Source organism: Cervus elaphus, chromosome 6, assembly GCF_910594005.1.
Source record: "Cervus elaphus chromosome 6, mCerEla1.1, whole genome shotgun sequence".
Classification (NCBI taxonomy): Eukaryota; Metazoa; Chordata; class Mammalia; order Artiodactyla; family Cervidae; genus Cervus; species Cervus elaphus.
In genome coordinates, this window is record NC_057820.1 from 24,306,188 (window position 1) to 24,328,670 (window position 22,483).

The 22,483-nt window shown below is 39.6% G+C and overlaps 1 protein-coding gene across 2 annotated transcripts in view; it reads left to right on the forward strand.

Moving 5' to 3' along the window:
- The first annotated feature begins 4,414 nt into the window (after nucleotides 1-4,414).
- Nucleotides 4,415-22,483, forward strand: part of CCNI (cyclin I) — a 35,672-nt gene continuing 17,603 nt past the window's right edge. For both annotated transcript variants that reach the window (XM_043906408.1, XM_043906409.1), the window contains exons 1-2: nucleotides 4,415-4,553; nucleotides 11,160-11,316. In XM_043906408.1, the coding sequence (XP_043762343.1) occupies nucleotides 11,203-11,316 (114 nt within the window). In that variant the 5' untranslated portion in view covers nucleotides 4,415-4,553; nucleotides 11,160-11,202. The remainder of the gene's footprint in view (nucleotides 4,554-11,159; nucleotides 11,317-22,483) is intronic.

A 22,483-nucleotide genomic window follows, 5' to 3' on the forward strand; every position in this document is an offset into this window, starting at 1 on the left:
TCAACTCTCTAGAAACACAAATATGAACTACTCACTAAAAACTTTTGTTTGAATATTTGTTCTAAGATTAAAGGCAAGGCAAAAATAACCAGAGGGTGAGTATTTTTGTTCAGACTTCCACGCAAGCCAGAAATACCCGTAGGGGAGGCAGTAAAGAGCGGTAACTAAAAACACTTCAGACTCGGGAATCAGACAAGCTGGAATCCTGGCTGTGCCTATCCAAGCTGTGTGACCTGTCTTGAGGATTTACTTTACCTCTTATTTTATTATTGTTGTTGTTTTTCACTTTACTTCTTTATCTTCTGAAAAATGGGGATGACAAAAATACCTATGGTAGAGGAGTGCTGTAGGAATAAACACAAGAGAATGCAATAAAAGTGCTCAGTGCAATGTCTGGTACATAGCGAGTAATCAATATATTTTATTTATTAGTACTTAACATGCAGAAGCTTCCCAGGTGGCTCAATGGTAAAGAATCTGCCTGCTAATGCAGGAGACTTGAGTTTGATCCTGGGTGGGGAAGATCCCTTAGAGAAGGAAATGGAACCCATTCCAGTATTCTTGCCTGGAAAATCTCATGGACAGAGGAGTCTGGTGGGCTACAGTCGTGGGGTCGCAAAGAGTTGGATGCGACTGAGCACACACACACCATGTGCAGAAAGGTAGTTCATTATTTGGGATAAAATATTCCTAAAATTTTTTAAATGAAAAAATATGAATTCCCTATCAATACAGTAGTATTAAAGTTTTCTTTTTATGCCTTATTTTCTCACAGAATTTCAAAGACTTTTCATTTGTTATAACTGCAATTCATTTTTAAAAATGATATTAGTTATTAATAAAAAAAGTGATGGTGATTAAATGTAAATTCTTATGAATGCATAATGAAGAAAAAGAATGTCCATATTTTTTGTTAGAACAACTGGAACAAGTTCCTTACTTACCAATTAATTACTTTTAACTATATAGTATTTAGATTAAACTGTCACCGGCAATCTCACAGACAATAAGACAGTTTTATTAAAACTAAGCTTCACAAAGGCTAAGTATGTAATGAAGTGAGAGCTCTTAAATACTCCAGGTTACATTTTAATTGAGTCAACTCTTCTGCCAAGCACTTTGGCAAACTGGTATTCATCAAAAGCCATAAAAATGCAAATAACCCAGAAAAGGTTACACTCGAAGATGTTAATTGTTCTTTTTGTTCTTTCCCTTCATTTTTTTGGTAACAGCTTTCTTGATATATAATTCACATCTCAGATAATTCACCCATTTAATGTGTACCATTCAATAGCTTTTAGTAACTTAAGAGTTTGCAACCATCACCCCAATCAACTGTAAAATATTTTCATCAAAAAGAAACCCCAAAACTTTTACTCATCATTTCCCAATCACGTCTCCATTCTTAATCTTAAGCAACCACTAATCTACTTTCTGAGGCTTCCCAGGTGGCACTAGTGGCAAAGAATCCGCCTGCTAATGCAGGAGAGGTAAGAGACATGAGTTTGATCCCTGGGTCAGGAAGATACCCTGGAGGAAGACATGGCAGCCCACTCCAGTATTTGTGCCTGGAGGACACAGGATGGACAGAGGATCCTGGTGAGCCATGGTCCAGAGGGTCACAATGAGACGGACATGACTGAAGCCACTTAGCAGCTGCACAATCTACTCTTTTGTCTATAGATTTGCCTATTCTGAACATTTCATATAAATAGAATCATTATGCTAAGTAAAAGCAGCCAGCCACACAAGACTGCACATTGTTCACAACGGTCATCCACGTTACACCATATATCAGTACCTCCTTATGGCCAAGTGTCATTTCATTGTATAGACTTTTGACCATGCATTCAGCAGCTGTGTGTATTGTCTGTGTGGTCTCCCTTTTCGGTCATTATGAATAATGCCCTTATGAACATTTACATAGAAGTTTCTGCATGGACATGTTTACATTTCTTTTGACTACATACCTGGGAATAGAATTGGTATTATTCTTACAGTACTAAAAATCATAAGCAATTTCACTGTCCAACAAAGAATGGTATTATGCAAAATAAATGTTGCCTGTGTAGAAGGAAGACCATGCAGTCACACAGACCATGCAAGAAAAAGGATGCATGTGTGCTAAGCTGCTTCAGTTGTGTCAGACTCTGCGACCCTATGGACTATAGCCAGCTAGGCTCCTCTGTCCATAGGGATTCTCCAGGCAAGAATATTGGAGTGGGTTGCCATGCCCTCCTCTAGGGGATCTTCCCAATCCAGGGATTGAACCTGTCTCTTATGTCTCCTGCATTGGCAGGGGGGCTCTATACCAATAGCGCCACCTGGTAAGTCTGGGGTTAAAAAAAAAAAGCAAAGTACGACCCTCTAAATATCCTTTCAGGGTTTCCCTTCCCTGTTCTGTCATAGGGACCTGTCCTTTGCCTCTGACCTCAGAGCTCTCCCCCTCAATTGTCTGAAGACCAGCCACACTGCTTTTAGAGTTTTTTAATATCTGAGATCCAGAGTCTTTGCATTTGTTTCCTCTGCTTGTATCACACTTTCCCCACTTAGATGACCAGTGGTTTCAAGTATCATCTTAAATGTCTCTTCCTCACAGAAACCTTCTCTGATATCCCTAACTAGTCTAGGATTAGGTGTTACCATAGCAGCCTGCAATTTTCCATCTTAATATTTCGTATTGTTTATTCAGTCAGTAATCAAGTATTGAGAGCCTTTTACGCGCAGGAATACCGGGTAAAATAAAACATGCAAGACCCCAGCCATCCTAGACTCTATATTCTACAAAGGGAATGCAACGTACAAGTAAACAAATCAACCTACTGGGTGATTTTAGTTAAAGATAATTAGCTCCACGGTTTCCCTCTGTGTTTCGATAGTAAACTCCACGAAGGTAGAAGCTATTTGTCTCAGTTACTTCCAGTTTGCTAGATCTTATTAGCACCTAGCTGGCTGAATAAGCTCAAAACAAATTTAAGTGATTGTTAAAAACAGGCATATAAAAAACAGAAATGGAAAACACAAATATGACTACTTCTGTAAACAGTTCAGTTTGAGGGGGTTTTTCCTCTTTCAAAACTTTCTGTAATTCTATTATTCTTTTCATAACTACAACAATTTAAAAACATAAGCAAAAAATTACCAAAGTCTGTAAAGAAACCCCAAATAAAACACATTTATATGTTATCACACACTCATTAACAGACGTGGTAGTTAACCTACTCTGAAATACTCAGATGCGTTGGTTAAGAGTACAGAATTTCCTTGGCGCCTAACCAAGTAGGTTCCCGGCTGCCAGCAATGTAATTTACTGTTTTAAAAGAAAAGGTGCTTAAGAATATGCTCCCCGCAATTTCCCCGATCTCTAATACACTTTAGAATCTCCCTTCACCCACGACGTGGCAGCAAAAAACCCCTGCAATTCTATTTTTATGTCAACGATGAGAAGAGAACACAGAACTTTTTGCGAGGGCAACAAAGAATGCAAGACTTCTACACAACAGATCGCCGGCTTTTTCCCAAAAGATCCTTTTACAAGCCCTAGAGACAAAGATGGGCTGGATAAAACCAGGTAGCCCTAGGTTTGGCTAGGAGAGCATCCAGATAAAACCCCACCCCCTAGCAGAGCGCTCAGCCTTGTCTTTCTTTCCCCCGGGCGCATGCGCAGCGCACTCTCCGGCCTCCGCACGCCTTTTCCAGCGAGTCGAGGAGGCGCTTACGTCACCGTGCCGTAGATGGAAAACCCTTCCGCTGCTCCACGGGAACGAGTCCACGCACCTTTAGCTTTCCTTACCCCTCTCCTACCCCAATGCCAAAGACTTTCCCGGCCCGCTTCCAAAACAGCCCAGCTTTTTTCCGAACTTCTGAGTACGTCCGTTGGACGGAGAGGAAAAAGTGGGAGGATGAGAGAACAGACCAGGGTTGTTTACAGGGAGTGAAAGAATCTAGGAATCGGTCCGCGAGGGCGGAGCCAAGGAAGCCGGCACTTCTTTCTCTCCTCCCCTCCCTCCCCAGCCTTCCCCGCGAGCGGACGCGGCATCGCCTCTGTCTCGCTTTTTTCTTATTTTTCTCCCCCCTTTCCCCTTCCTTTTTTTTTCTTTTCATTTTCCCCCCTTCCCCCCCTTTCACCATTTCCCCTCGGAGGCGCTTCCCCTGGGCAGGGGCAGAGCCGGTCTCACCCCCCGCCTCTCCCCGGCCCCCGCCGCCCTATGGCGAGAGGGAACCCCCTCCCCACCCGGGCACAAGCGGCGGCGGTTGGAGGAGTGGGACCGGCGGCGGCGGCGGCCTCAGGTCCGGGGGCGTCATGGAACTAATTCGCTGACCAACCCACCGGCTGCAGCCGTGCGTCCCGCTCGAGCGCCAGCGCCCGCGCCCTCCGGCCCGCTTCCCCCTCTTCTCCCTCCTCAGTCGGCCCGGTCCTGGTCCCGCGCGTCTCGTCGCCGCGCGCAGAGGAAAATGAGGTGGTAACGGGCCCCCGGATGACCCCTCGTCACCACTTTGAGGTCTACAGTTCTGCCGGGGAGGAGGAGGAGGAGGAAGAAGAGGAGGAGAAGGTGAGGGGCGGGGGGGCGGTCCCCGCCACCCGCGCGCGACCCCCTTCAGCGCCGCGCGACCCGTCGGGGAAACCTGCGGGATACCCCCCCACCCCACCCCCATCACCGACAACTCGGCACCTGCCCAGTTTGGAAACAGCTTCGCTGGGTTCCTTTTCGGGCCAGTTTTTTCCGTCAGCGCTTAACTTTTTTTGTAGCTGCAGCAAATCGCTTCCTAGTTCGCGTTCTAGGCTCCGCGAGCCCGGGGGATACACAAAGAACGGGACACACCCCCAACCCTAGACCTCAACGCCCCCAAGGGAGCCGGAGGAAGATAGTTCACTTTGCAAAGCGGGCGGTGCTGGGGTCGGCGCAGGGGGGCGGAGCAGATGTTGGGGAGAACCTGCGGGAAGGCGGGGGAGAGAAACGTTACCCGGGGTTTTGGGTGGGTGGGGAGATCTGCCGAAGAAGCTGAGCTTAGAGTTTGCACCTTAAGGGCAGATAAGACGACCGAAAATTTGAAGAGGGCGGAAGGCCCTCTGCCGAGCTAGTGATTCCACTGCAGATCATTTGGGTAGGAGTTGCGAATTAGGTAGCAAAGTAGTGGAAAGGTATCTTTCCGGAGGTAGGATGGCATCAGACTGGAGAACTTTTGAATGTCAAAGCATTCAACTTTTAGTCTGTCGGTGGGAGCCACTCAGCGTTTGAACAACAGCAGTGTGACATTATGATGTTAATAGTAACACTTGTTGAGGCTTATTATTGGACAGGCATGGTTCTAAATGGTTTGCAACTTAACTGAATCTTCACAGGGGTAGGTGGTTCAGAAACATTTTACAGATGAGGGAAACTGAGGCTCCATAAAATTCATTTCTCCTGCTAGATGACAGCCAGGACACGGTGGCCAGAATTCCAACCCAGGCAGTCTGACTGTGCTATACGGTCTGTATCTCGGAAAAAATTGAAGTAGTGTTATCAGCTTCTAGCTTTTCCAGGTCATTTGTGGCAGACAAAGCAGAAGGGAACAGGCAAATAAGGAAGAAATGACAGGGTTCAGATTTGCTAGTCTGGGACCAGACACATCAGAAATTCCAAGCTTCTGAACTAGAAGTTTCTTAATACTGATGAAGAGCAGACTAGTAGAATCAGCGTGTTTTGGGAAGGTGCACTTGGATGGTTTGCAGTTAAACTGAGTTCAATGAGTTTTCGTGGCAGTGTGACATACTAGTTTAGAATGGAACTCTCAAATGGTTCTTGGTTAAGATTGGAAGCTTAACGTGTGTACATGCTTTATTCTGATTGTATGCTACAGTCAAAGGTGAAAAGTATTCACCTTTCTGTGCATGTTTCTTCGTCTTTAAAAGAGGCTTAATAAGAATACGAACTTAATAATATGCTTCCCTGGTAGCTTAGTCCATAAAGGATCTGCCTGCAGTGCAGGAGATCTGGGTTTGATCCCTGGGTCCGGAACATCCCCTGGAGAAGGAAATGGCAACCGTCTCCGGTATTCTTGCCCAGAAAATCCTGTGGACAGAGGAGCCAGGCAGGCTACAGCCCATGGGGTTGCAAGAGTTGGACCTGACTTGGTGACTAAACCCCCACCACCAAAAATACCGTTCTTTGAGTTTGAGGAGCTAATATGGCAATATTTTGAACAATACCTGGCTAAGTAATAAACACTTAATGTTTTTTAGCTAAGCACTTAACACGTGTAAACTATTATTATTTAGCACAGTGCTGAACTCTGGAGAGTGTTTGCCATCAAGGTTAATAGGAGAGACCATCCTACAGATAATCAGTTATCCCAGTAAAGTTATCCACTTTAGTAACCTTAACATTGATACTTTTACTTTTGTCATATCTGTCGGAATTCTCATTATGTTAGTAGACTCACAAGTGACCCTCTGTCTATAGGATCCAGATATTGAGTTTATATCTGATCTGCAATAGCCAGATTAGATACTGCAGTTTCACTTTTCTGTAGCTTGGAAAATCTGGAACATCCCCACAGATGTCCTCCATTCTTGTATTATTTATACCCCATTTTTTTGAAGTTTAAGGAAATATGAGTTTAAGGAAAAGGAGTTATGTTTCCCTATTGTGTTTTTTTGTTTGTTTGTTTTTTCTGTTGATACGTACGGTGTAGGGCTTCCCTTGTGGCTCAGCTGGTAAAGAATCCGCCTTCAATGCAGGAGACCTGGGTTCAATCCCTGAGTTGGGAAGATCCCCTGGAGAAGGTAAAGGCTGCCCACTCCAGTATTCTGGCCTGGAGAATTCCATGAACTGTATAGTCCATGGGGCTGCAAAGAGTCGGACACGACTGAGCGACTTACACTTCACTTCACTTCATGGCGTGTTACATTGATTTCTGAATGTTAAACCAACTTTACATTCCTGGGCTAAATCCCACTTGGTTATGGTGTATAATCCCCTTTTTATGTTTTCAGATACAGATTGCTAGTATTTTGTTGACAAATTCTGCATCTGTATTTAAAAGAGGTATATATTGGTCTACAGTTTTCCTACTGTAGTCTTTGATTTTGGTGGCAGGATCATAACTGTCCTCATAAAATGAGTTGAGAAGGACTCCTCCTCTTTATTTTTTGAAAGAGTTTGTGAAGAATTTGTCTTAATGTTTCTGTAAATGTTTGGTAGAATTCACCAGTGACGCCATTTGGGCATGGGGTTTTCTTTTAGTTTGTCTTAGTAATTTTAGAAAGCTGGCAAATCCTGGTGAGCCACCCTCGTGAGAGTAGCTAAAGGAATGAAATAAGTTTTGACAAGAGTTAATCAATTACTGATTAAAATTAGGTTTAGAAGAAGTCTTAGAACCTAAGGAGTTCAGTCTGCATCCGGTATGGGTATTTCTTCTAAATACCTCTTGACAGGTGATTATCTAGTTGACACTCTTGTTTCTGAGGTTGATATTTATGTTTACTTTAAATGAAGTTATAGTAAGTCTGTTTATTTCAGATTGTGGAGAATTTGAGAAAAGTACCACGGCAACAAAATTGGAATCTCAGAACATCTCAGCAGAATATAACAGTAAATGGAATTTAACAAGATGACTTTGTTTAAAGAAAGAATGCATTTAAGGTCCTGAACAAGGATGTAACGTCCTTCCCCACCCCCAAAAAAGGCACCAAAAGCCCACGCACGATGAGGCAGGGAGGTAGAGAAGTTTGCCTAAGAGTGTACTTTAGAAAGTCTTAGAGTTTTAGCTGAGCATAAATTTTGTCTTGGTAATTCAATAGCCTCTTTAAAAAAAAGTAGCTCATGATCTTAGGGAGCATTAATAATTGGTGCTAATTTTGAAGAGCAAAAATCATGTCACATGAGGAACTCTTGAATAGTCTTTCATTTCTGCAGAAGATAAACTGATGAGCATGCTAACAGCTTTCAAACATTTGAAGGCTTGCTCTTTGAAAGAGATCAGACTTGGGTTTGTTTTGGTTATAGTTTTTTGGTTTTGGCACCAAGGGTTGAAATGAGCATGTAATTCTATCTCTATTTCATCAGGACACTGCTGTGGGCCCTGTGGGTTACAAAAACATGATATTGGTAGATATGAATTCAAAGGAATTTATAAGAGAGATAGTTCTTGGAAGAACTTAACCTTTTAGATGGATCTTTCAGGATAGTTTCTATTTTCCACTCTCTTAAGTTATTTAACTTGTTTCTTAATATAAAAAGCACTTCATGCTTGATATAGAAAATTTGCAAAAACCCAGAAGTTTAAAGAAGCAAAAAGAAAAAAATCACTGTCCTGTTAACTGGAGGTAGTTTGCAGTAGGTTAAGCAGTAAGGCAGTGAAATATGTGGGGTGATTCATAGGAAAGAGGATATTAGCTAGAGTTGGGGCAGAGGGAACACAGAAATTGAAGATTAGGCTTGTATATTTTGTTTTTTCTAATTTTAATTTTTATAAAAAAGTGGGGATTTTTCTACTTACTGTCTAGTGTGTTAAAACTAGACATTAAAACATTTTTTTAAAAAATCCCTGGGATCTGAAGCAGATAGGTAATACAGGTACATAGTTGATAAAATGGAATAGTTATTCGAGGTCTTCAATGAAAAACAGCATTCCAATGCTGCTTGACTTCCCCACACTCTACTCTTCTCATTCCCTACAGGTTTTCTCATTCCCTACAGGTTAACCACTCTTTGCTCTTAGCTTTTTCTCTTGTTATTTAAAAGTCATACTTTCAGATAACTACTGCTGTCTTTTGATGTTTGAGCTTTAGATATTTATGTTTTCTTCTGAAATATAAAGACGAGGCTCTCATTCTGCCTCCTGACTCCCCTCATCCCACCAGTGTAGTTTTATCCCAGTGTTTGTGTTGAAATCTCGATTCAGTATTTTCATTATTACTGCTTTGTAAATATTGTGGTATATTAATATAATTCAGTTAAGTTGCTCAGTTGTGTCCGACTTTACGACCCCATGTACTGTAGCACGCCAGGCTTCCCTGTCGATCACCAATTTCTGGGGCTTGGTCAAACTCATGTCCATTGAGTCATTGATGCCATCCAACCATCTCATCCTCTTTAGTCCTCTTCTGCTCCTGCCTTTAATCTTTCCCAGCATCAGGGTCTTTTCTAATGAGGCAGCTCTTTGTATCAGGTGGCCAAAGTATTGAGCTTCAGCTTCAACATAGTCCTTTCAATGACTATTCAGAACTGATTTCTTTTAGGATTGACTGGTTTGATCTCCTTGCAGTCCATGGGACTCTCAAGAGTCTTCTCTAGCACCACAGTTTAAAAGCATCAATTCTTCGACTCTCAGCTTTCTTTATGGTCCATCTCTCACATCCATATATAACCACTGGAAAAACCATAGCTTTGACTATACGGACCTTTGTTGGCAAAGTAATGTCTCTGCGTTTTAATATGCTGTCCAGGTTTTCATAGCTTTTCTTATATTATTATATTTACTTTCTTGCATAATCTCTTTCTGAATTTAATAACCTTTTTATTTGCTTTGTTGTTGTTCAGTCACTAAGTTGTGTCTGACTTTTTGCAGTCCCATGGACTGCAGCATGCCAGTCTTCTGTGTCCTTCACTATCTGCTGGCGTTTGCTCAAAAAATCTATCTGCCAGTGCAGGAGACTCCAGAGATGCAGGTCTGTCCCTGGTTCAGAAAGATCCCTTGGAATAGGAAAGGGCAACCCACTCCGGAATTCTTGCCTGGAGAATCTCATGGTCAGAGGAACCTGGCTGACTACAGTCCATAGTGTTGCAGAATCTGAGCATGCATGCACATACATGTCCATTGAGTTGGTGATGCCATCCAACCATTTCATCCTTTGTTGTCCCCACCCACTTCTCCTCCTGGCCTCAGTCTTTCCCAGCATCAGGGTCTCTTTCAGTGAGTCGGCTCTTCACATTAGGTGGCCAAAGTATTCGAGCTTTAGTATCAGTCCTTCCAATGAATGTTCAGAGTTGATTTCCTTTAGGATTGACTGGTTTGATCTCTTTCCTGTCCAGGGCACTCTCAAGAGTCTTCTCTAGCACCACAATTCAAAAGCATCAATTCTTTGGCACTTAACTATCATCAAATCTAATTACGTTTTTTCACATCCTTCCACAGTGTCTCCAGTTTTCTACACACAGTTAAATCTCTGGTTTCCTTTTTTTTTTTAACTTTAATGTAGAAATATCTCTCAGACTCTCAGATGCTTTGCGCTTATCTAGACTTTGCTTTTTAGACTTGCTTGTTTTAGAGTGCCAGTTACCTTGCATCCTAAGTCACTTCAGCTGTGACCGACTGTTTGCAACCCTGTGGACTGGGGCCTGCCAGGTCCCTCCATCCATGGGATTCTCCAGGCAAGAATACTGGAGTGGGTTGCCATTTCCTCCTCCAGGGGATCTTCCCAACCCACGAATCAAACCCACATCTCTGTGTCTCCTGCATTGGCAAGTGGATTCTTTACCTCTAGCACCAGTTACCTCACTGTTGAGCTTTCTAAATCAGCATTGTCAAGTAGAAGTTACTGCCTTGATAGAAGTGTTCCTTTTCCGTACTGTCCAGTGCAATATTCACTAGTCACATGTAGCAGTTTAGTACTTGAAATATGGCTAGTGTGACTGTGGAATTATATTTTAACTTTACTCAGTTCTGATTTTAATAGATATGTGTAGCTAGTGGACACTATATTGGGAAGCAGAGTTCAAGATGGTTTCATACTTAAGGGGATAGTTTCATACTAAGTGGAAATGGTATTTTTTTTTTTTTAATGAAGAGACTGCTTAGCCCTTATCTGATTAGATTTTAAACAGGAATATTTAGGACAACTACTTCTAAAAATGTCTAGTTTAAAAAGCCTATGACTTAGTTTTGACACATTGATGTTTTGATCAAAGTCCAAAGATTCTGTCAATTATATGGTCATGTTTTTGTCTCTTTATAACTGAATTTCAGATTTAAAGGGAAAATGTTTTAGATAACTAATTATTATTGTAAACATTTTAATATATGGTATTTTAAAGAGCTGTAAAATCCTATATTGCCTCATAACATTTTTATTTTATGAATTGCTTAATAAGTACCAACATATTTATACAATGCTATACTTACTATATATGTGTAATTAAATATAGAACATTGTTTTATATTTGCTTTTATAGGTAGCTACATCAAGCTGGGTGGCAGGCAGATCCATAGGATATCATGAAGTTTCCAGGGCCTTTGGAAAACCAGAGATTGTCTTTCCTGTTGGAAAAGGCAATCTCTAGGGAAGCCCAGATGTGGAAAGTGAATGTGCCGAAAATACCTACAAATCAGGTAAAGATTTCTCTCTTCACTCTTAGATAGGTGGCTTTTATTACCACTATCATATGTAACAGTATCTTGACAGTGCATTGGAGAAATATGTACCATTAAAGATACTCTTTATATGAGAAAAAATGAACTGTTTGCTTTTTTGTTTTATCTGGGTTACACCTTTAGGAAGATAAGTATGTCCCTTCCCTTTCCTTGTAGCACAATACTTAGAGTAGGAAGCCTTCTTTATTTCTAGATACATAGCTCACCATAGAGGCCGAATATAATCACATCCTTATCTTTAGTGATCAAAAACTTGATCTTTCATAAATATTAGTAAAGAATTACATAACCTACTAAGGTCGTGTCAATGTTGAAAGCTTCTAGGGAGATAATCAGCTTACCTCTTAATTACTGTTGGCTATATGCCTTTTCTCTTAGAAATTTCATATAATTAGAGTTTTTATTTTTTTAACAAATAGCTGTGAATATGTCTACTCCCCAGAATTTACTGGTATGTCTTTATACATCGTTTATCCCTAGTACCTAGCTCTGTGCTTGGGATAAAGAATAATGGCCAATAAATTTTCAGTATGTGTAAGCAAATGACAATATCTGAGCTTCCCTGGTAGCTTAACAGTGAAGAATCCCCCCTGCAGTGGAGGAGACTCAGGTTCGATCCCTGGGTTGGGAAGATCGCCTGGAATAAGAAATGGCTACCCACTCCGGTATTCTTGCCTGGAGAATTCCATGGACAGAATAGCCTAGTGGGCTGCAGTCCATGGAGTCACAAGTCGGACACGACTTAGCTCTAAACCACCACACCATAGGTTATTGATGTCTGTGTGCTTTTTCTAATTCCAACCTACTTTTATCTTCTTGCCCACAAGCTGAAGAAATATATGTTTTGCTTTTAGTGTTACTTAATTGTCATTTAGGGAATTGGAAAATTAGTTAATCTGATTGAAAGCCTTTTATACTAGGAGCATTTGCGTGTGCTATCAAATACATTTAATATCTCACTTAATCCTTTGAGGGCTTCCCTTGTATAGTCCATAAGATCACACACTCTTGATCCTTTGAAAAAGACAGTAGTCCCAAATTGCTCAGGATTTCAACTAGTAAGTAATAAAGTTATAATTTTGAACCTGAGGCATTTTTCTTCCCATTATACTTTTAATTTTTGTATGCTTGTGTGATTCAGTCATTCAGTAAATGTTTGTTAAGTGTGATATTCTGAGCACTATTCTAGCTTTGGGGATACAACTATGAGAAAAATAGAAATTTCTTCTGTTATGTTCTGACATTCTAATAAGCCTCAAAGCTTTATTACATCTGCTTTTAGAACCATTTTTTTCCCCTATTATCTCAAGTCAGCATGCAACCAACATGCATGATAAACTTTTATAACATGGTCTTTGAAGGTGATTTCTATCAGGATTATGGTATATTGCTATATTATCACTTAATCTGACCTATTTTTATAGATATTTTAACATATTATTAAGGCATAATGCCAGAGAACAGGACAGTATCAGAACTTCTAAGACGGATCTGTTTAAGGTTTTGTCTTTGGTAATGCCACGTAGAAGCTCTACTTAGTGTTACTCAGTCATGTCTGACTCTTTGTGACTTCATGGACTGTAGCCCGCCAGGCCCCTCAGTCCACAGAATTCTCTAGGCAAGAATACCGGAGTAGGTTGCCATTCCCTTCTCCAGGGGATTTTCCCAATCTAGAAATTGAACCTGGGTCTCCAGTCTTTCAGGCAGATTCTTCACCATCTGAGCTACCAAGGAATCCTAGAAGCCTTACTTAGTTCTTGTAAAATGTGTGTGGGCTTGGTCTGATGGTGTTAGGAAATAAGATAGAGATGGGAGTGAAAAGCTATAGGGGCTTGAGCCGCTTGACAGAAGAACCTCAAGGACACTTATCTGTTCTTTTATTTTTCTTCTGCAACTCTGAGGGACCGGTTTTTCTACTTCCCTTTTCACAATTTCTCGTAACTGTGATTTTCCTCCTTTTTCACTCTTTGCATAAGAAAAATAGTCTTGTCTCTAAACCAACTTTTTTATTTTAGGGCTTTCTTTTTTTTTGGTGCTGGTTAAAGTGGAAAAATAAAATATTTTTAACTTTTTCTCCTCTAGTTTTCTTCTCCCCACCTCTACTTTCACCTTAACACTACTACTACAAGGTCATTTTCTTAAAACTTGCATCTCCTGTCTTGCAGTTTAGGACAGAGTGGTCATGCAAGAATATTATACATCTATCACTTCCCTTCAGTTTGCTTCTACAGCACTCTGGTCTTCACGTATGACAGCACACAATATTATAATTTCCTCATGATTTGACTTTAGTTTACTGGCATATAGTTGGCTCACAGTAAATGTTTGTTAAATGCATGTTTATTATCATTTTTTAATCATTCAGGCTAGAGAAGTTCTTTTATATATTAATAGTACTTTCAAGTACACAACAATTTTGTTATAAATTCAGGGGAAAAAATTGAAGACTGGTTAAAGTGACATGTACTTTCAGATGTACTTTTTATATATATATATATATACAAAGATAAATCTGCCTCAAGTGTTTATATAAAGATGATTTTCATTAGAATTTTGAAAATCTAAGGATCTTTAAACTTAAAGGCCATCTAATTTTGTGTTTCCAAATGTAGGATCTGGAACCACAGGGCTCCTAGGTGTATGAGAATCACCAGGAGGTGTCTTGCAGATTCCTCTCCCAGACCTACTGGGCTTGTGGTGGCAACTATGGGAATTTGTATTTTAATAAACATCATAGTTTTGTTATAGCTCAGTTGGTAAAGAGTCCACCTGCAATGCAGGAGACCCCAGTTTGATTCCTGGGTAGGGAAGATCCGCTGGAGAAGGGATAGGCTACCCACTCCAGTATTCTTGGGCTTCCCTTGTGGCTCAGCTGGTAAAGAATCCACCTGCAATGTGGGAGAGCTGGGTTCAATCCCTAGGTTGGGACAATCCCCTGGAGAAGGGAAAGGCTGCCCACTCCCAGTATTCTGACCTGGAGAATTCCATGGACTTTGTAGTCCGTGGGGTTGCAGAGTTGGACACAACTGAGCGACTTTAACTTCACTTTAGTAATATGTGTTAGGTCTGGGAAATACTGATTTGGTCTAATCACACAATAAGAAAAGTTTTGACATTTCTGATAAGTGATCCTCTACTTGTCCATTCCACCGTAGAAAAGCTCTACCAGTTACTGGAGATTTTTTTCTGAATTGAACCTGAAAACTGCTTTCTATTGGCTACCTGTTGGTTCTAATTCTGTACACTGAAGCAGTACAGAATAAGTTTGTTCTGTATTGTCTACTTACAATCCTGTTAAGCTCGAAAAGTCCTCTCTTCCAATTATATATCCTTTGTTCTTGAACCATTTTTCACTTGGCAAGGTTTCCCCTTTTTACCATCTACTTTTTTCCCTCTGATGCACTCTTTTCACCATGTTTCTTAGATCATGACATTTGAGTTGTGTTCATTAGTGAGCAGTAGAGTGAAACTGTCACCTCACTTTATCTTGGCTTGATAACTTCATTAATATAGCCCTAAATTTAAAAAAAATTTTTTTTTGGCAGCAATGTCTTATTGTTACTGTTGTTTTTAAAACCTTTCTGTTCTGTTTCTCTGCTTTTAAGCAGAATTTCCCTTATCCTAGATGTACTTTTTAAGTTTTTGACTTAGCTGCACTGTTTCATATTTATTCTTACTAAGTTTTAAATTGTTGCTGTTTATCTGTTGATAATTTGATGCTGGCCCATTTTTCTAGCTTTAAAATTATTACCTAAGTATTGGAGGTTTTCTGGTGGCTCAGCAGTACAGAATCCACCTGCAATGCAGGAGATGCAGGTTGGATCCCTGGAGAAGGAAATGGCAACCCACTCCAGTATTCTTGCCTGCGAAATCTCATGGACAGAGGAGCCTGGTGGGCTACAGTTCTTGGGGTCACAAAGAGTCAGACACGACTTAGTGACTAAACAACATCATCATCTAATATATTCAGTTTAGTTCAGTTCAATTGCTCAGTCGTGTCTGACTCTTTGCAACCCCGTGAACTGTAGCACACCAGGCCTCCCTGCCCATCACTAACTCCCGGGAGTCCACCCAAACCCATGTCCATCGAGTCAGTGATGCCATCCAACCGTCTCATCCTCTGTTGTCCCCTTCTCCTGCCTTCAATCTTTCCCAGCATCAGGGTCTTTTCAAATGAGTCAGCTCTTCACATCAGGCCAAAGTATTGGAGTTTCAGCTTCAACATCAGACCTTCCAATGAATATTCAGGACTGATTTCCTTTAGGATGGACTGGTTAGATCTCCTTGCAGTCCAAGGGACTCTCAAGAGTCTTCTCCAAAACCACAGTTCAAAAGCATCAATTCTTCGGTGCTCAGCTTTCTTTATAGTCCCACTCTTACATCCATACATGACTACTGGAAAAACCATAGCCTTGACTAGATGGACTTTTGTTGGCAAAGTAATGTCCCTGCTTTTTAATATACTGTCTAGGTTGGTTATAATTTTTTTTCCAAGGAGTAAGCATCGTTTAATTTCAAGGCTACAGTCACCATCTGCAGTGATTTTGGAGCCCAAAGAAATAAAGTCTGCCATTGTTTCCACTATTTCTCCATCTATTTCCCATGAAGTGATGGGACCGGATGCCATGATCTTTGTTTTCTGAATGTTGAGCTTTACGCCAACTTTTTCACTCTCCACTTTCACTTTCATCAAGAGGCTCTTTAGTTCTTCATTTTTTGCCATAAGGATGGTGCCATCTGCAAATCTGAGGTTTTTGATATTTCTCCCGGCAATCTTTTGATTCCAGCTTGTGCTTCATCCAGCCCAGCGTTTCTCTTGATGTACTCTTCATATAGGTTAAATAAGCACAGTGACAATGAACCGCCTTGACATACTCCTTTTCCTATTTGGAACCAGTCTGTTGTTCCATGTTCAGTTCTAACTGTTGCTTCCTGACCTGCATGCAGATTTCTCAAGAGGCAGGTCAGGTGGTCTGGTATTCCATCTCTTTCAGAATTTTCCACAGTTTATTGTGATCCACAATAGCAGTCAGAGGCTTTGGCATAGTCAATAAAGCAGAAATAGATGTTTTTCTGGAACTCTTGCTTTTTCAATGATCCAGCAGATGTTGGCAATTTGATCTCTGGTTCCTCTGCCTTTTCTAAAACCAGCTTGAGTATCTGGAAGTTCACGGTTCACGTAATGTTGTATCCTGGCTTGGAGAATTTTGAGCATTACTTTGCTAGTGTGTGAGATGAGTGCAATTGTGTGGTAGTTTGAGCATTCTTTGGGATTGCCTTTCTTAGGGATTGGAATGAAAACTGACCTTTTCCAGTCCTGTGGCTACTGATGAGTTTTCCAAATTTGCTGGCATATTGAGTGCAGCAGTTTCACAGCATCATCTTTCAGGATTTGAAATAGCTCAACTGGAATTCCATCACCTCCACTAGCTTTGTTTGTAGTGATGCTTCCTAAGACCCACTTGACTTCACATTCCAGGATGTCTGGCTCTAATATATTAACTTTGTCATTTTTGTACTATCTGTAGATTTGGTAAATAAATACATCTGTTTTGCCCCTAGGTTGGTTTTTTTCTTTTCCTTAAGTAAACAGTTTCTTAAAGTATATATAGATCATAGAGTGTACAACTCATAAATTTTCACAAAATGACACTAACCACATTACCAGCACCTTCAGAAGCTCTTCTTGTGTCTTATATTTACCATCATCTATCTTTTCCCCATAAAGAAACATTATCCTGTTATCAGAGATTAGTTTTTCTTTGTTTTGAATTATATTTATGTATGGAATAATAAAATATGTTCTGGGCTTCTTTGCTCTGTATTATTATTTAATTTTTTTGTTATAAGATCCCATCATAGGGATTCATTTATCCATTCTGCTGTTGATGGTCATTAGAGTCGTTTTTGTGTATGTCTTTTGGTGAACATACTTGTACATTGCTGTTGAGTATATTCTTAGAGGTGGAATCGCTAGAACCTAGAATATGTGTATTCTCAGGTTTAGCAGATACCACCAATTGTATGACTTACCCAAGTTGGTACACTTTTACACCCCATTTTTTTTTTCTTTTTACCCTTATAGCAGAGTATGGAAGTCCCAGGTTGCTCTGCATCCTTGTGAACCTTGATATTGTCTGTCTTTTTCATTTTAGTTATTCTGGTGAGTGTGTTACAGTATAACATTGGGTTTTAATTTGCATTTCCTGGGTAGCTAATGAAATTCAGCTTTTCATGTGCTAATTGGCCATTGACTATCTTTTTTGGTGAAATGTCTGTTCACATCTTTCACCTGGGTTCTGTTGCCTTCCTTTTTAAATTGTTAGAAGTTTTTTGTTTTGCAGGCTCTGTGTATTATACATATCTTCAGCTCTGTATATGTTGACTTTTGATAAATAGAATATCTTAATTTTTAATGGCCAAATATCAGAAATTTTTTCCTTTTTGCTTAGTCCTTTTAAAGAAATGTTTGCCTCACCCGAAGTAATAAAATTTTTTTTCCCTTTGTGATAGGATGTGAAGTAGGAGTCAAGAATAATTTTTCTGCATTTAGAAAAGCAGTACTATTGGTTAGAAATGCAGCTTGTGCCGCTGCCCCATGGTGTGTTTTTGTTGCTAACGATGTGACTGCTGTATGTGAGTAAATACACTTGTGGGTCAGTTTCTTGCCTCTCTTCATTGATCTGGTCACTTCTCCTAAATATCATGCTGCCTCAGTTGTTATAGCATAATAATGTCTTTGGTGGCGTATACTTTGTTCTCTTTCTTTTTTCGTAACAGTTGTCTTGGCTGTTTTAAGCCCCTTGCTCTTCTGTATGTAACAATACTTTTAATACAGTTGTCAGTTTTCAAAAAACAAAAAGATTGTGGGGTGTTGGTTTTACTGAATCTGTAGATTGATTTGGGGAAGAGTGAACATGTTTATGAGTCTTCTAATCCATGAACATGGAGTGTTTCTCTATTTTTCTTTAAAGATGGTCTTCAGTTTCTTTTAATAATATTTGATAATGTTTATCCCTGGTATTTGAGACTTGTTGAGGCTATTACCCAGGTTTATCCCTGGGTATTTGAGACTTGTTGAGGCTATTACAAATGGTATCATTTTAAATTTTTTATGTGGTTGCTTCTATATGCTGGTAGGTTTTTATAGAGACCATAAAATTAACTTACTTAGTAGTTTGCAGAGTCTTTAGCATTTTCTGTGTATTATACCCTGGTCATATCAAATGTGAATAATCATGGTTTTATTTCATTCTTTCCAGTCCTTACAACTTTGTTTTTTTCCTGTTTTTCAGAATTAGCTAGGGTTTCCAGAATACTGCTGAAGTCTCCGTTTGAGGAGAAAGCTTTCAATATTTTACCATTAACTCTAATAGTTGCTATATATTTTTAAATCTTTATCTAAGAAATTCCTTTCTCTGCCTTAGTTTGCTTGGAATTTTTTTCATGAATAAGTGTTGAATTTTTATACATCATTGGATTTTATTAACATTTTGGCTAGGAATCTTGCATCTAAGGTCATGGGTAAGATTGGTTTGTAATGCCTTTGTTAGATTTTCATGATAAAGTTATGCTGGCTTTGTAAAATGAGTTGGGAACTATTCCTGCTTTTTCCCCCCAGTGCTCTCCATTTGTTTAAATTGATACTGTTTCTTTCTTAAATGTTGGATGGTTTCACTTCAAAGCCACTGGGGCCTAGAGATTTATTTATGGGTAAAGTATTTACTAATTAATATCTTTGGTAAGTATGAGGCTAGTCAGGTCTTCATTTAAATGTTGTCTCAGTTTTGATGAGTTGTGTTTTTTAAGGAATTCATTTCATCTGAAGTTTCAAATTATTTGTATAAAGTTACTCAAAGTATTCTCTCTTTAACATTTAAAGGGTCCATAGTGGTGTTCCCTTTTTTATTTCTTAGCTGGCATGTAGTTTTTCTTGATCACTCTTTCTAGAGGTCTGTCAGTCTTTCAATTCTGTTGCTTTTTCCCACATTGTACATTCTTTTTTTTTTTTTTTTTAAGTTTTGCTCTTTTTTCATTATTTCTGTCTACTTTCTTTGTATAGTTTTCTGTTCTTTATCTTGAGATACAGATGCTTTATCTCAAGAGAAATGTTTTCTTTTTTAATTCATTTAGCACTATAAAGCATCGCTGTCTACTCTTGCTGAGTTTGTTGTTAGATTTCATATTAGGTTCTTAATTTGAGTTGTTACATGTCTCAGTTCTAAAATTTCCCTTTTGGATTTTTTATAGATTTCATTTCTTTAGTGAACATTTTCATCTTCTCATCTGTCTTCCTTCCTCTCTGTTTGTGTATCAGGTCCTTTTCTGGTAACGCAAAGACCAAGATCTTTTTGTTGTCCCCCCTTTTTTCTCTCTTGTTTTTTATTACTTGGTCCTTTTTATTGTCATGCCTGGTTATTTTTGATTGGTTGCTGAACATCATGAGAAATTGTAGAGGCTCTAGATGTTATTTTTCTGCAGGAGGGTTCAATCTTCCCAGTGGTGGACAAACTGAAGGAGCTTGAATCCATTGAAGGACTGTGCTGATGGGAGGCTGGGTTGCTGTTGAGTATGGCTTCATCTATTTCTGGTTGTCCCCAACTCCTAGAGAGTAGCCAAGGATTCCAGCTGAGAGCTTGGAGTGTTTACTAGTGTCCTTATTCCTTAAGGGTGCTACACTCTTCCCTGAGCTCATTCTTACTTTTCAGAGACTTTCTGCTTAGCCACTTAGGTCCTTGTCCTTCCCAACTTCAGAATTTTATTCAGAAAATTAATTAAGAGGAAAATCAGCTGAGTGTCACATTCAGATCTCTGACCCTCCCACTTCCCGCTAGGTTCTTGGCTCTTCAAGTCACGAAATTTTGACTCTTGCCTTGTAAGACTCCCCAAAACTCTGTTGGTTTATTTGCTCATATTTTACACCTCTTGCCATATACTCAGAAGATGGGCAGGTGCCTGAAAGGGAAAGCTATGCAGAGTGTTGACTCATCTCTAGTTGTTACTGCCTCTCTAGAATCATGGCTCCTCAAGGCCGGGCTGTCCTAGCAGTTCTGATGCCTTTCTGTCATTGTTAGTGGCTTTTCTAGCTGTTCTCAGCTAGAGTGTAGGTTTGCTGCTACCTGCTCAGTCATAGCCAAAAGCTGTAAGGTAATTTTTTAAAAGGTATTGAACAGTTGTGACAGGAGATGATGTGGGAACACAGGAAAGTACTTAGCCCAATTTGAGTAATCAGGAAAAATGTCTGGTAGGGAGTGATGGTTGAAAAAACTCTTAAAGGATAAATAAAAAGGCAAGTAAAAGAGCGAGAAGTGTGTTTCAACCAGAGGGAGCAGTGATATAAAATAGCATTACAGGAGCAAGGAAGAAATCATAGATAGAAGTACTGCTCTTACGCATTTTAAGGCAGAAAGTGATGGAAGGTGAGTGAGGCTGGAGAGGTAGGTCAGAGAGGGATTTGTGTGCCCTGCCTGGGGGATTATGCTTCATCTTTTAGGTAATGGTGAACCTTTTAGAGTTTAAAGCTAGACAGAATTTATGTTTTAATAATCAGAATAGCAGAAAGCTCTGTGTTTTACCATGTTGAATCAAACCATTATAAATTCTCTTTGGGATTAGTTGTTCAATCACCATACTGAATTCTCTTAATCCTACTTGAGCAATCCATACAAGAGAAAACATATCTCTTGATCAGGAAATAATGTTTGAGGTAGGCAGGCCTCTTTCCTTCCTTTCTTCTTTCCTTCTTTTCTCCTTTCCTCCCTCCTGAATATTATTACTTATTGCACAGAACTTAATTTTTTAAAGCTATTCCAGTAATATTATTGTTCAGTATATGTTTGAACTGAGTTGAAAAAAATGATCTTAGAATCAGTATCACTTCATTTAAGAGTGAGTCTTTGCAGACTTATCTTCTGTGGGGGTTTTTTGGTTTCTGTTAGTTTTGGCTAGTAATGATAATACTAGCCATGCAAGAATGCTTTCTTGGCTCCATTCTCAAATATTTTAATACAAAGTATGTTAAAGTCCAAAGAGTGTCATGCTTTCTTTCATAATTATTTGCATTATAATTGGTTTGAAAGAACTATTTATAAGTAATGTTTTGTAAATTTGTTTTCTCTGGCATCACAAAGCACTAGGTATTTTTAGAGGAAGGAAAGGACAGAACTAACATTTAACTGCCGTTTGCATTCTATGTGTTTCACACAAGTTAAATCACTTAGTTGTAATATGTAAATCGCTAGCTATGTTCCCTGTGTTGTACCTCTCCTTATAGCACATTATGTCTGTCTTCTGTGAGACTTCTTACAGTTACATGTTTGTGTATTTGTTTAATGTCAAATACAGATAGTCACATTATGTAATCGGTTATTTAGGGATCTTTTCCCCCTTGTATCTCTGACCTGAAGGTATTGAATTAATGCTGTTTTTGCTTCTTATTGCTCCTCTAGATCATTGTTCTTTAACTTCCCTAAAAGCCTATCCACTTTCATCAGATTGTATCACCATCTGCCTCTCCTTATATTAATTTATTTCATTGTCATTGAATTGTTCAGATGGCTTAATTAACATTGCTTTTTTTTCTTTGCATTTTTAGATAAAAGCTCCCCTTTGTAGAAATTTAATTTCTCTTGAATGTTTAATTATCTCCATCTAAAAGTTTTGTGGCTGCTTCAGTTGGTTCCCTGGGACCTTTAGGGGCTCCTGGTCCAGCTCTTAAAAGGAACACCTCACGGCTCTGTGGAAAATGGAATATTTTAAAACCTGTACCCAGGAACTAGCTGTAGGGCTGTGTCTACTTCCTCCTACCTCTAGAGAAGCCAGAGATCCAGATAGTGTTTTGTTGACTTTTTCAGACTCCTGTGAGAGTGAGGATCCAACTACTGGCTTCAATATCCTGGCTTTAATAACGTAACTCCAGGTTCCTCTGTCAAGTTGGAAAGTTATTTTCCTGTTACTCCATATACCCCAAGCATTTCACGCCCACAATTTCAGTCCCATGAGCAACCTTATGTTTCTTTTCAATTCATTGAATTGTATCACTAGTTGTCAGAGTATCTGTTCTAGCAGTCTTTTCCATCCACCTTGCTTTTTATTTGCAAATCTGAGGAGCTTAACACTAGGTTAT